At 44.1% G+C, this 15,751-nt stretch overlaps 1 protein-coding gene across 1 annotated transcript in view; it reads right to left on the bottom strand.

Moving 5' to 3' along the window:
• L3MBTL2 (L3MBTL histone methyl-lysine binding protein 2) overlaps positions 1-15,751 on the bottom strand; it is an 837,765-nt gene that overhangs the window by 359,719 nt on the left and 462,295 nt on the right. Inside the window, exon 9 of the mRNA XM_040406869.1 lies at positions 8,815-9,046. Within this exon, the coding sequence (XP_040262803.1) occupies positions 8,815-9,046 (232 nt within the window). The remainder of the gene's footprint in view (positions 1-8,814; positions 9,047-15,751) is intronic.

Raw genomic sequence — 15,751 nt, 5'->3', positions numbered from 1 at the left:
GCTGTAATGTAACAAAACACGAAAAAAGTCAAGGGGGTGAATACTTTTGCAAGGCACTGTATGTACACGGTATTTGAGATTAGATAAAGTACAACATTTATGAATTGCTGGTGACAGAATCATGTTATAATAAAGTAGATACGAATCATGACATATTGGGGTTGGAATTGTGGTTTCAATTGTTTTTTAATAAATACTTTTTTAAATATATTTTATACTGATCAAACCACTATATGTATTCATGCCACAACAGAGAATAGAGTACGTTCCATAATATTAAATACCAATTTAGTTTATGCATGAACATGTCTCATGAAAATATATCTAAATATTTAAAATAAAAAACCTGCTTCCACATTCTTGAGTAACTTTCTAAATGCTATGCTTACTTATATTTATGCTGGTTTATCAAACAGCATTTAGCAGTTTTTTGTTTTTTCTACACCGCATTTACCGTAATTTTTTTTATTAAAAATTGAAACTCTGCTGCCAAATGATTAGTAGGATTTTGTAAGAAATGATCAGCATGTCTGCACATGAGATATCTGACATGATGCGTCACTTTATGTGATCCCTTTGATGGTGTAGTGCACACAAAAACAGCTACTGCTTCTCTTGGGAAGGTAGTACAGGGATTCCCTGTACAGAGAGGGTTCAGACCTATGACTCAGGTTATATAAGGTGCATCTTCTGTGCCAGGCTCTGTATACAGACCTTTGATAACAGTGATACAACTGTCTGTTACCATTAGATCAGTATATCAGTGATTTGTATATTCTATAACAGAGTGCTGGAGGGAGAAAAAATGGTCTGGAACGATACTATAGTGTGCAAAAAGCCCATTAGTGTAATGCGACATGCAAATAAATCCTTAACCATGAAACATACATGTATACTTCACGTGTGTGAAGTGTATTGAGGAAGCTCGGTAGCTGTGCTGCCCACTGTAAACATATAGGTGCTGGGTGTGTTAGACAGTTCATACCTGCCCAAAACTTCTGGGATTGAAGATGTTCAACCTCTCCGATGTTGCGCTCAGTAGTGTCGCATGGGGACATGAAGTGTAAGACACAAGCTCAGGAGCTGAGCCTACTCAGACACCAAGTGCCAGCTGTTTTATCCAGCTGACACCCACTCTCAGCATCGGAGGGGTTAAGCATCCTAGATAGTATTTATCTACATTCGTAAATGTTTAATATCTCAGATTCTGCAGTCAACAGCGACCCTTGCATCTCAGCAGTTAGACAAAGAGAGGGGTTAAAATTAACTCTCTCTTCCATTTATGCCTCTCCTCCTGTGACACAATCGTGGTGAGTCAAGAGGTTCTCATTTAAAGGAAAAGAAAATAACACAATATCACAAAAAAGTGCACCCTGTACGTGTAGGCACATACTAAGGCCCTATTTACTTCAATGGGTGTCCTTTTACAACTCTAAAGGCTCCTGTGCACTGCTCAATTGAGCAGACGATTGCCAGCAATCGCCTGTTCGTGTTTGAAGGAGACCAGTTCATTTACGTGCAGCAATCCCCTCCACAGTATGGGGAGGAGAGATCACTAATGCCAATGGTCGTCCCCATACTGAATAATTTTTTGCCAGCAGCAGAGTGATGTTTAAACACCACAATCTGCTACCTCAAACGGTGATTTAGATGACCACATAAAAGATCCAATTACCTGATGAACAAGCGTTTCACCGCCACCGTTACACCAACAGATTTTTAACAACGAGTGTTCCTACAAAGGCTTGTTAGTGATGATCCGCCCTTAGCTCGAGCAGTTTAACAAGGGCCTCAAGCATGAGCTTAGATTGTCTAGTGGGAGTTACTGCATCCAATAATTGACTCACCACCAGACCTTAAAAGCAGGTGTTCTCTATGGTGGGGGGAGGTCATTTATCACGCTCGTCTGTTTCTTAGAGTGTGGTTAGGCCGGCCTATTGGATTAGTCTGTCACTATTTTGCATAGTATTTATAAGGAGTTGCACAGAAGCTAATAAATTAGGCAATGGTTCTTTTTATTTATCAGGTCTCAGGTGGATCATGTGCAATTAGACTATTCGTTGGTCGGCTCATGAACTAGGTGCAAAAGTGCAGCAAAACAGTCGCATATTAGAATTAAAATGCTGCATATTAGATTTATAAAGTCGCATATTAGATAAAAAGTTGGATATTATATTTAAAAAGTACTAGCCACATACACATTTATATTTGTGAAAAGGTGCTCATCTACACGCCAATGCGACTATTGCAACAATACAAAAACAGATGAACAGAACTACGCCACTGCTAGAGTGGAGTAAAAATTAGATTTAGTTTTTTGCAGCTAATTTATGCGAGAAAAATGTGTACCTATGTAAATAGGGTAAAAAAATGTGGAAAAAAAACACCACCAGAATTAGTCTAAAACTGAAAATTGTTGACCGAGGAGCACATGCCTGCAATATAGGTGCACTTTTATTAGTAAATGCACCCAAAAAAATTGAGAGTCCAAAGCAATCACAAGTACATCTTCTTTACACAAAAGATGGGGTTTATCTGCTCATATGATCCTTTTCAGCAGAAGAGGGACACCCACTGCCTCGTGATATCTGCTTCAGAGATATCATATGGATGTAACTTATGCACTATTCGATTTGTGGAACTTCTTTTTGCAACTGTGTCAGTGTGAAGTCTGTCTGTCAAATCTTTCACTTAACAGCCTCTTTTAACCACGGCCATGTCACTGCTGCATTGTGTCACAGAATTGGGCATACATATGGGACATAGCAATATAAAGCCTACTGTAGACTTATGGTACAAGAATTTACTTCTCAAGCCCAGTGTTAAAGCGAATACACTCCATCAGGAGTTCTTCAACCTAGGATAGGTCATCAACAGCTGATCAGCAGGGGTTCAACACCCCATGTATTTAATTGTGTAGAGGACAGACATTTTAATGCACTTCTTTTCTAAGGGAGGAGAGAAGCAGCCATTGCCGCTTTCAGAGTTTGTAAAATTAGCGGTTGCCAGTGTGTACGAGTAGTGGGGTTATGTCTACTAGGCAGAGGCTGTCAGAGGATCTACAGAGTCATGTCACACACAGAGCCAGACATTAAGTTACATGGCACCCTGTGGCAAGAAGTCTTTTGGCAGAACCAAACATGGAACATAAATACAGCACCACAACCAAGCTCCTTACATAAATACAGCACCAGAACCAATACAGTGTATATATACAGTACCAGCTCAAAAACAACTCAATACAGATTATCATTTACATATTCAAGTTAGCCCTTGACTTATAAATATGTGAAACTACAGGTCCCAGAATGGCCTGACCAGGTGTAAAGGTAAGCTGGGAGTGGTAAAGTGGTGGTGTTTTTGAATGGAGGTTTTTTTTTATGCTTGCTTTTTTTAACTAGTAAATTTTATTCATACTGCTCTACATTGAAAGTCACATTACAGCAGGGTACATACTTTTCAGCAACTTCCTGGTGTGCTACAGTGTACAATTGGATATGTGTTCTTGTCCTAATCTATTACTCTCTATACACTATAATAGGCTGCCTAAATTATGTATTGTATTCATGTATATAGTGCTACTATATTCCACAGAGCTTTACAGACATTAGCATCACACTGTTCTCTATCAGTATGTCTTTGGAGTGTAGGAGGAAACCGGAGTATCCGGAGGAAACCCACACACACGGGGAGAACATACAAACTCCATGCAGATGTTGCCCTTGGTCGGATTCGAACCCAGGACCCCAGCAACAGGGCTAAACACTGAGCCACTGTGCTGCCCATATAAATGAACATCTCAACATAGAAATCCAATAGATACGTTGTGCAATGAAGACCATATAAATTGGTTGTCGATACCAAACTGGAAAAGACAAACAAATATATATCCAGGTACAACAAATGCACATCATTTAGGTTCATATACTGAAGAAGCTGTAGGAAGTCCAGCCGTGGGCACCATAGATGCCAAAACTTCTGCGGACAGTGCTATTCAAAATGTGACAGCTCTTCCAACCTGTGTACATTTGCAACATTATGTAGACACTGAGAGATGGACGTTGGAGATTCACTTGCCTACTTCAACGGAATCAATGCAGTTGTAGTGTGCAAAATATGCAAGAAAAGAAGAAGGAAAGAGGACTAGACCTTGAGGCGGGAGGTTTAAAAAAATAAGGTGAGGTGAGTGGGTCAAAGATGGGTTACAGATCTGCCAAATGGTCTTTTGTACTCCCACCCGGTAAGGTTGTATTTTAGGACATTGCAACCATACGTAAAGGTATAAGTCTACATAAAATTGGCAGTGCCAACAAGTATTAAGGATGGATGGCTTAATTGTATGCAACCAGTTTATAGCAGATCTCCAGAGATGGAATGCACCTTGAAACACCATGTTAGTGTTTAGTACTCTGGTCACTTCCATATCATAGGGATATACTTAATTCATATTCCCAGGCTCTTAAAAATGAGAGTGGAGGAGCAGAAGATGACATTGAGAGTCTTTTTTTCTACAATTTACCTATTAATTGAGGTATGTTTGTAAAATATCCTCAACCTATGGAAGGTCCCTCAGAGGGTTACTATCCTTTAGTAGTACATACAAATTTCAATTTGGCAAATATGAAAAAATGCTTGGCGAAGAAAGGCAAGCTATGATATATCTTATTATGTGGGGTGGAAACTCTCCAGTAGCAAAGACTGGGTACACACATTAAAGAAATGTTCCTCCAAACGAAGAAATGGGGGTGGGGATTAAGAGCAAGAAACCGGGCCATGAAGGTTGGGAACCACATGGAGTACTGTGTACAGTCCTGGGCTCCTGTGAACAAGGTAGACATAGCAGAGCTGGAAAGGGTTCAGAGAAGGGCAACTAAAGCAGCAACTGGAATGGGTGGACTACAGTACCCAGAAAGATGATCAAAATTAGGGTTATTCACTTTAGAAAAAAAGACGACTGAGGGGAGATCTAATAACTATGTATAAATATATCAGGGGTCAATACAGAGATCTCTCCCATCATCTATTTATCCCCAGGACTGTGACTGTGATGAGGGCACATCCTCTGCGTCTGGAGGAAAGAAGGTTTGTACACAAACATAGAAGAGGATTCTTTACGGTAAGAGCAGTGAGACTATGGAACTCTCTGCCTGAGGAGGTGGTGATGGTGAATTAACTAAAAGAGTTCAAGAGGGGCCTGGATGTATTTCTGGAGTGTAATAATATTACATGTTAAAGTTACAAGAGATATGTCGTTGATCCAGGGAGTTATTCTAATTGCCTGATTGGAGTTGTGAAGGAATTTTTTCCCCTAAAGTGAGGAAAATTGGCTTGTACCTCACAGGTTTTTTTTTTTTTGCCTTCCTCTGGATCAACTTGCAGGATAACAGGCTGAACTGGATGGACAGACGTCTTTTCTCAGCCCTATAAACTATGTTATGTTACTATGTAACGCTGATTAAAGGTCAAGGAAACTGACAAATACCCATAAATGTAATATTATCCCTCATAAAAAAAAAGATGCTGTTGTCAGAACTCCTGAGATATTTGGACCGTGGAGTGTTTAGAATGCAAAAGCAGGTGGCCTAGGAAGGTACCAGCTAAAGATTCCTTGCCTGGCACATACAGCTTATGAGCAGGGCATCAATACCAATCTACAAATTTGGATAGGTGAAACTTTTTCAAGATCTGGCAAATTAATCCCAGCAGCGAGTCAGGGCTGGTTAGATCTCAACAAATATTGACCCTAAGCACATGCCAGGGCATATGCATTACTTTTATTATTTACAAATGGTCCATAAGACCAAAAAAAAGCCCTATTGTTACATGTGCTATTAACTGTGCTTTAAAACGTAACTTTTATTATTTCTACATTGTATGCTTCTACTGACTAAATAAAAGTATTTAAAATCATCAGCTGTGTCACTGTTTCTTTTGTATATCGATAACACTGTTGTCTTCACAGTGTAATAAAGTAGCTACAGGGTCGTGGTGAGCTGCGTCAGATCCCTGCTGAACCTCACTCTTACTTTCTCCCTGTGCTACCTATAAGATCCATTCAATAGTATATTTCTAGTAACAGGTGAACTAACTGTCTAAAATAACTTCAAACGCTGCCCCCGAACATGTTTCGCCAGTTAACCTGGCGTCCTCAGGGGTTATGGGCAGGATATCCCATATTGCTTCCTTTGCTGGATTCATTTTTCCATCACATTATACACTGCTCTTTTGCATTGTTACGACCACTCTGCGATCCAGCAGCAGGGGCCGTGACTGCACACTATAGGAAAAAGCACTAGCCTTTGTGAGCTGCTATGTACCCGTAATGCAGGATTCAAGCACATACGGGGTGCTGCCATAATGGGGAGAAAAAGTGTTAACACATACTGAGGTCCATTTTCTCCTGTTACCCCTAGTGAAAAATTGGGGTCTAGTAGTAATTTTTCATTTTCACAGCTGTGTACTTTTAAATCCTTCTGTGAAACACCTGTTTGGTCAAAGGTGCCCTTTCCACCATTTAAAATGTTTGTACAGGGGTGCATTTTCCAAAATGGGGTCACTTTTTGGGGGGTTTCCAGTCTAGGCCCAAATTGAAACAGGTGTCTAGTGCAACCCTAAAGTGTATTTTTCTTTTTAAAGCCAAGTGTTTCCAAATTCTACGGAACAACTTTGGAGTCAAAGTGCTCACTACACGCCTCAAAAGATTCGTTGAGGGGTGTAGTTTTTGAAATGTAATCACTTTTGGGTCACTTTATGGGGGTTTCCACTCTAGGGGTGCAACAAGCAACCTTCAATTGCGTGTCAATTATTCAGGTGAAATCTGCCCTTCAGAAGTCATTTAGTCCTCCTTTCCATCTGACCCTTGTTGTGTGCTCATACAACAGTTTATGACCACACATGAGGTGTTTCTGTGAACTTCAGAATCAGAGTAATAGATATTGAGTTGTGTTTGGCTGTTAACCCTTGCTGTGTTACATGAGAAAATGGATGAAAATGGAAATTCTGGGGAAAAAAAAAAGTGAAATATGGAAATGTCAACCTGAAGGGTTAACAAAATTTGTAAAATCAGTTTGAATAACTTGAGTTTCTAAAATGGGGTCACTTATTGGCAATGTCTATGATATAAACCCCCAAAAATGACTTCATAACTGAATGGGTCCTTTAAAAAAAATTCTGGAAAATCTAAAAATTGCATCTAAATTTCAAAGCCATCTAACATCCTAACAAAAAAAAACACCATTTACAAAATGATGCCAACATAAAGTAGCCATATGGGGAATGTTTATAGATAACTATATTATGAGGAATTACTATCTGTCTTAAAAGTAGAGAATTTCATATTTCAAATATTTTTTTTTTTTTTAACAAATGTTCTGTAAATTTCAAATTTATTTTAAAAATAAAGGAATGAAATATTGACCCAAATTTACCTTTAACATGAAGTACAATGTGCCATAAGAAAACAGTCTCAGAATCGGTTAAATAAGTAAAAGCATTCCAAAGTTATTACCACAAAGTGACACGTTAGATTTGCAAAAATTCATGTTTGATATTTTTTTCAATATATTCTAACCCCTATAACATTTTTATTTTTCCTTCAAATAAGTTGTAAGATAGCTTGTTTTTGTGGGACAAACTGAAGTTTTTATTGGTACCACTTTGGGTACATTTAAGGTGTTATTTATTGTTTTGGGAGATGAAATGAATCAGTGTTTTTTTTATGGGGATCACAGTGCAGTATAAATAACATGTTCATTTTATTCAGCAATTATGCCATTGTTTTTTTTATATTTTATATTACGGGATTCTTATTACTTTTATAACACAAACCATATTTTTAAACATTTGTATTTTGCTCAGACCCAAAGTGGAGAAAAACGTAGCATCTACTCTCTTATTCTAGCGCACATTAGTGGTGTGCTTAATTTAGCACAGCCATAAAAGGTGAGCCTCTAATTACCAATTTGTGTGGGTACTGTGCACCATAAATATTGACCCTATGGGAGCCTTTTTGTTCTCAGTGTCAATGCTGTCATAAGGCTGTCATAAGGTTGGATGGGAGATGCCACTGAATAGATAAAATTTAGTACATACCGTATAAGAGAAGATAAACCTGTCAATTTGAAAGGGCAACCAGCTGGTATGTAAGGTATATAAATACAGAAACAGTAAAGGAGAATATTTGCTAAGTTCCTCAGCTGTTGGTGTACATTGACACAATGAAATGGTGCAGAAAACAGATTTGCAGAAGTCAGGGAAATAGTCCAGGCATATATTTTATTACCATAGAAGAAAAGCAAGCAGTACTGACTCATTCCCCTCTCTCCACTGAAAATAGATGCATGTGTATGGTGGTGTCCTTTAAAGGATTATCTTTCAAGGAGTTTTTTTTTTCATATCCACTCCCCTTGATTACAGTAACACCTTTTTCACTGGTACTTATTAAACATTGCCTACCAGGCTAGTGCTGTCCTATTGGTCCAATTATATGTTCATGGAACTTCCAGGATCATGTGCCGCGCATTGTGCACATGATTCTATCTTGGTTATAACTAACATCACATGCGTGAGAATAAAACTCTTGTAACAGCGCTAAAATAGAATAACCCCTTTAAACATGGACGAAAGTTTGGTATTAATCTACTACAATCCAAGGAATATATCCAACTACCTTTGCTGGATCAGGAATAAAAATCTCTCTCTCTCTAAGAGGCAACTGATTCATTCACGTTACTCCTGTTATCACATTTATAGTGATATACCCCATGTACTGTAGATGTTATTACAACTGGGATAGATTAAATGCAGACTACGTACCTAAGAACTTGATTTTGTGGCCAACCCTATGTGACCAACCAATAGGATGAATCAGAGGGCTATTCATATGACACCACATGCTGACATTACTGTTTCCACCCTCATAAAGAAGTCTCAGTCTTCCTCCAATCACGGTATCAACCACTGCAATCCGCATTTGAGATATATGTAGTTTATCGACGGCCTCCAGTCGCATACCTTGCCTGAAAGGACACTTCATATTCTCAGCCATCTATAGAAAAAAAGAGAAGAGCAAAGTTATTTAAAAACACACATACAGTACATACAATTCCATCAATGTTAAACCCTTAAAGGGGTTGGCCACTCTCCATGTATTTTCAGCAACTGTGTGGGAGGCAGGGAAAAAAGACATTTCCTAATATATGTCTTTAAGTAGATATGCCTATTTTTTAAACAATCTGAAGCCACACCCCCTGAGCCTCGCTCTGATGTGCAGCCAGTCCGTCCATGGCTGCACGAGACATGGAGAAGATCCGTCCATGGCTGCTGTGTAAATGCGCATGCCCAGTCAGCCCCTGCCACAGGCGTGCTCCCTGCTCCTACTCTGTGTCAGACTTCTGAGATTCCCCGATCCCCCCTCCCCCTGCAGCCCTCAATGTGCCCTCTTATTTTATTCTCAGCTAAACTCCAGACACAAAACGGACTAAGGGGTTAAACTCCTATCAAGAAACAGACCTTCAGAAGTCAATGAGTCACTCACCAGTGGGAAATGAAGTGTCGGAAGATAGAGAGATCAGGCTGTTTGCAGAGCAGGTCACCACTGATAGAGGGGGAAAGAGTGTCAGTGCTGGAGGTACATGTGCTGTGGACCTGCTGAGGGGTGGAGGATCGAGAACTGAATGCTGAGGTGGGGTGTTCTGTCAGAAAACCTCAGATTCCCTTACCCTGGGATTGTAATATTGTATGGGGGGAGACTGTGTAATATTGTGAGCAGGGGGCTTCGTAATATTGTGAGCAGGGGGCTTCGTAATATTGTATGGGGGGGACTGTGTAATATTGTGAGCAGGGGGGGCTTCGTAATATTGTATGGGGGGGGACTGTGTAATATTGTGAGCAGGGGGGCTTCGTAATATTGTAAGGGGGGACTGTGTAATATTGTGAGCAGGGGGGCTTAGTAATATTGTATCGGGGGGGACTGTGTAATATTGTGAGCAGGGGGGCTTTGTAATATTGTATGGGGGGAGACTGTGTAATATTGTGAGCAGGGGGCTTCGTAATATTGTGAGCAGGGGGCTGAGTAATATTGTATGGGGGGGACTGTGTAATATTGTGAGCAGGGGGGCTTCGTAATATTGTATAGGGGGGACGGTGTAATATTGTGAGCAGGGGGGGCTTCGTAATATTGTATGGGGGGGGCCTCTGTAATATTGTGAGCAGGGGGGCTTAGTAATATTGTATGGGGGGGGACTGTGTAATATTGTGAGCAGGGGGGCTTTGTAATATTGTATGGGGGGAGACTGTGTAATATTGTGAGCAGGGGGCTTCGTAATATTGTGAGCAGGGGGCTGAGTAATATTGTATGGGGGGGACTGTGTAATATTGTGAGCGGGGGGGGCTTCGTAATATTGTATGGGGGGGGACTGTGTAATATTGTGAGCAGGGGGGCTTCGTAATATTGTATGGGGGGGACTGTGTAATATTGTGAGCAGGGGGGCTTAGTAATATTGTATGGGGGGGACTGTGTAATATTGTGAGCAGGGGGGCTTCGTAATATTGTGAGCAGGGGGCTGAGTAATATTGTATGGGGGGACGACTGTGTAATATTGTGTGCAGGGGAGCCGAGTAATATTGTATGGGGGGGACTCTGTAATATTGTATGCGGGGGGGGGGGAGGGGGAGTAATATTTTGTGTGATTTTGTATGCAGAGGGGGGGTGCAGTGTGATTTTTGTATGCAGAGGGGGGGTGCAGTGTGATTTTGTATGCAGAGGGGGGGTGCAGTGTGATTTTGTATGCAGAGGGGGGTGCAGTGAGATTTTGTATGCAGAGGAGGGGTGCAGTGTGATTTTGTATGCAGAGGGGGGTGCAGTGTGAATTTGTATGCAGAGGGGGGGTGCAGTGTGATTTTGTATGCGGGGGGAGGTGCAGTGTGATTTTATAGGGGGGTGCAGTGTGATTTTATTTTCGGGCTGTTATCTGGGGAGGCCACGTTGTATGTGACATCTTTTACTGAATCGAACAGGTTTTCTGTATGTTCTCCGCACCGGATATTTATTCTTACATATTTTCTACTGTACAAGTCAAAGTGAAAGCTGCCCGTTTGACTGTTTTTAATAAAAACTTATTGTTGAAACAAAAAAAATGTATTCTATATATTTTTGTTCATTCATTCATTTATTTTTTATTTTTTTTCAGTTCTTCTGTGTTCTAGGCGCTTGTAGCTGTGCATAGAGACGGACGCAGGCGTCTATAATGGTCAGTGTTGAGCGAAGCGAGCTTCAGATGCTTCATCCTAAGTTTCTTCATTCAAAACGTCGGTGTAATACTGTACAGTAATTTGTCTCCGTACAGTATTAGAATGTATGGGCTCCGAGGAGCCAAAGTAAGTTATTCACGAAGTTGCGCGAGACTTCATTGAATAACTCAGGTAGTTGATTTTTAAAGTTGAAAAACACTTTAAAACTAGAAACTGAACTCTGTTTCGGTCCCGTCTAGTATCTCTGAACCGAAGCAGAGTTTAGTTTTAAAGTGTTTTTCCACTTTAAAAATCAACTACCTGAGTTATTCAATGAAGTCTCGCGCAACTTCGTGAATAACTTACTTTGGCTCCTCGGAGCCCATACATTCTAATACTGTACGGAGACGAATCACTGTACAGTATTTCTCCTAAGTTTAGAACGAAGCCTCCAACGCTCACTGCCCTCGACACCAACAATGGCCTAACAGACACGCACATTACACTGCCCTGCGGATCATTGAGGAGCAGCGTTTACTGCTACAAGGGGACTTCCTGTACAATGTTTTAATCCCTTCCTGACCACCCAAGGGTGGTTATTTAAATATGGCGGCTGATCGCGAGCACCATAGCTGCTGTGTGCTGTTTTAACCCCTTAAGGACCCATGACGTACATGTACTTCATGAGGTCTGGGGGAAGATCGGGGTGGAATCGCTGCACCATGGCTGCTCTTACTAGCAGGCAGCCATGCCAGGAAAGAGCAGCATGGTGCCGATCCAGCCCCTTGCAGCTCCAAGCACTGCAATTGGCTGATCAATGTGTTGGTCACATCGCAGCCCAGGAACCTGTCAGCAGTTGTGGGGAGGGTCGGGTGGAGGTCAGGGGACGGTGGATGTTGTTGAACTGGTCAGCACCGGTCACATCCTAGGTGAGGCAGGGGACACCAGTGTTTTGGGTCCCCTGCCAGCGCTGTGATCGGCTGGAACAACGCTCCTGTCATGGTCTTACCTTCTTGCTGTTCTCCTTCGTTTGACATGTGCTGGCGGCCATCTTGGTTTCTGGGTTTCTTGTAGCCTCCCACCCTGCGGCTCCTCCTTCCCACTGGGAGGAGCTGGATGCCTAGCTCATATATATAGGAGGTCTGTGGCTTCAGTTCCTCGCTTGGTCCTCCTGTGTTCACATGCTTCTAGACTGCTGCTGCTTCTGGTTCCTGATCCTGGTTTCGTCCGACTACCCTGCTGGTTCCTGATCCTGGTTTCGTCCGACTACCCTGCAGGTTCCTGATCCTGGCTTCGTCTGACTACCCTGCTGGTTCCTGATCCTGGCTTCGTCTGACTACCCTTCTGGTTCCTGACCTCTGGCTTCGCAAAGACTCTGCTTCGGTTTCGCCATCCGTTTGGACTTTTGCTTTACAGCTTTATTTTCAATAAAGCCTTCTTATTTTCACTTATCCCTTGTTGTACGTCTGGTTCATGGTTCCGTGACATTAGGACCAAGCCATGAATTCTGACGGTACAGGGCCATCCTCGCTACCCACGCTGGTTGCCAGACTTGATCAGCAGGATCACCTGTTGGGTCGGTTCGCTGTGGCGTTGCAAACCCTGCTTGAACGCACGGCTCATTTCGCTCCCGTTGCCGATGGGTCGGTTGTCGCTCCTGGGCCCGCTCCTACTGCCGCTCCGGTTGTTGCGCCAGAGTCTACCCCGACACCTGTTGTTGCACCTGCGGTGTTTCGGGGTATGACCGGTTCTGCCCCTCTTCCACAGCGCTTTGGGGGAGAGCCAACTCAGTGCCGAGGTTTCCTTAACCAGGTGGGCATTTATTTCGAGTTGCTGCCACATGCCTTTCCTACTGAGAGATCAAAGGTGGGCTTCTTGATCTCGCTGCTCTCGGACAAGGCCTTGGCCTGGGCCAGCCCTTTATGGGAGAACAACAATCCGGTGGTTGCCGAGTTTTCCGGTTTTGTTGCTTCTCTTCGGAAGGTATTCGATGTGCCGGCTCGTGCTGCCTCTGCTGCGAAGCTCCTTATGTCCATCAGACAGGGTTCACGATCCGTAGCTGAATACGCCATTGAGTTTCGTACCCTGGCAGCAGAGGTGGGCTGGAATAATGAGGCTCTGGTCGCTGCTTTCTCTCATGGTCTCTCGGATGCCTTGAAGGATGAGGTTGCAGCTAAGGACCTACCAGTGGAGCTCGAGTCTCTTATTTCTTTCCTGATTTTGATTGACACCAGACTCAGGGAGAGACCTTCCTTTAAGGAGAGCCTGCGGAGGTTTTCTAACAGATTGGCGCCTACGTTTGCTGTCCCACCCGTGCCTCCCTCTCCTCACACGCCTCCTGGGGATGACTTGTCTGGGGGTGAACCCATGCAGCTGGGGTTTGCTCGCCTGTCCGAGGGGGAGAGGGTACTCCGGAGACGCGAGGGCCGATGCATGTACTGTGGTCTCGGTGGGCATTTTCGGTTGGCATGTCCGAACCGTCCGGGAAACGCTCGCACCTGAGATCCTGTCGGGGGCAGATCTTGGGTGGAGTCTCCTCGTCCCCGGTTTCCCGTGTTGACAAACCACTGATCACTGTTGTCCTCTCCTGGGTCGGGGGCTCGGTGACGACCCAGGCGTTGGTGGACTCTGGTGCTGGTGGTTTGTTCATTGATAATGTGTTCGCTGCCGCCAATTCCATTCCTCTGCAGGCTCGAGGTTCCCCACTGGCTCTTGAGGCGATAGACGGCAGACCCCTTCTGCCGCCACACGTGACTCATGAGACCCTTCCAGTGGGGATAGCCATTGGTGCCGTTCACAGAGAGTCGGTCTGCCTCCAGGTTATTTCGTCTCCACACTACTCGGTGGTCTTGAGGTACCCCTGGCTCCGGAAGCATAATCCGACTTTCGATTGGAGATCGGCCGAGATCCTCTCGTGGTCACCGCAGTGTGGGGCTAGTTGCATCCATGGGTCTGTCAAGTTGCTGTGTACTTCCTCGGACTCTCTGTTGCCTCCTGAATACGAGGAGTACCGGGATGTATTCGATAAGGTGCGCGCGGTTGCCCTACCTCCGCACCGCCCATACGATTGTGCCATAGAGTTACAATCTGGTGCCGTTCCTCCTCGTGGCAAAGTCTATCCACTGTCGGTAGCGGAGAATGAGGCCATGGAGGAGTACGTGAGGGAGGCGCTTTCACGCGGACACATTCGCAAATCCTCATCCCCGGCAGGGGCTGGATTTTTCTTTGTGAAAAAGAAGGGCGGTGAGTTGAGGCCTTGCATCGATTACAGGGGTCTCAATCGCATCACGATCAAGAACGCTTACCCGATACCCTTGATTTCCGAGCTGTTCGATCGCCTTAAAGGGGCCACGGTCTTTACCAAACTCGACCTGAGGACGGCATATAACCTGGTAAGGATCAAGGCGGGCGATGAGTGGAAGACCGCGTTTAACACCAGGACCGGTCATTATGAATCCTTGGTTATGCCCTTTGGGTTGTGCAATGCGCCCGCAGTCTTTCAGGAATTCATCAACAATGTTTTCCGTGACCTGTTGCAGCAGTGTGTGGTGGTCTATTTGGATGACATCTTGGTATATTCTGAATCCATGGAGGCCCACATTCTGGATGTCAGACGAGTGTTGCAACGGTTACGAGAGAACAAGCTGTTCGGTAAGCTTGAGAAATGCGAATTTCACCGATCCCAGGTAACCTTCTTAGGTTACATAATTTCCGCTGAGGGGTTCTCCATGGATCCTGAGAAGGTTTCGGCTGTCTTACAGTGGCCCCAGCCCAGTGGTCTTCGTTCCCTGCAGCGCTTTTTGGGCTTCGCCAATTATTATCGGAAGTTCATTAGGGACTTTTCCATGCTAGCCAAGCCTCTCACGGATCTGACCAGGAAGGGCAGTAATTCCCAGGTCTGGCCGCTCGAGGCCATCCGAGCTTTTGAGGCTCTAAAGTCCGCCTTTGGGTCGGCTCCGATTCTGTCGCATCCCAACCCTGGGTTGCCCTTTGTCCTCGAGGTGGACGCGTCTGAGACGGGAGTAGGCGCCCTTCTGTCTCAGCGTAGAACACCAGAGGGTCCTCTGCTTCCTTGTGGGTTTTACTCCCGGAAACTGTCTTCCGCGGAGTGCAACTATCAGATTGGTGACAGGGAGTTATTGGCCATCGTGCAGGCCCTTAAAGAATGGAGGCACTTGCTCGAGGGTTCGGTGGTTCCGGTCCTCATCCTGACGGACCACAAGAATCTGACCTACCTTTCTGAGGCCAAGAGATTGACACCACGTCAGGCCAGATGGGCTCTGTTCTTGTCACGTTTTAATTACGTGGTCTCCTACCTACCCGGTTCCAAGAACATCAGGGCGGATGCCTTATCACGGCAGTACTCCGAGCTGTCCAGGGAGGAGTCGATTCCGACTTCGGTCATACCTCCGAATCAGATCTTGGCCGCCATTCGCACCAGCCTGACCTCTCCCCTGGGTGAGCAGATTTTGGCGGCTCAATCTGGTGCTCCCTCTGGGAGACCCAACGGCAGATGTTTTGT

Source organism: Bufo bufo, chromosome 9, assembly GCF_905171765.1.
Source record: "Bufo bufo chromosome 9, aBufBuf1.1, whole genome shotgun sequence".
Taxonomy (NCBI): Eukaryota; Metazoa; Chordata; class Amphibia; order Anura; family Bufonidae; genus Bufo; species Bufo bufo.
The sequence above is the reverse complement of the archived record's forward strand: the minus strand, read 5'-3'. Positions and strand labels throughout refer to the sequence as shown.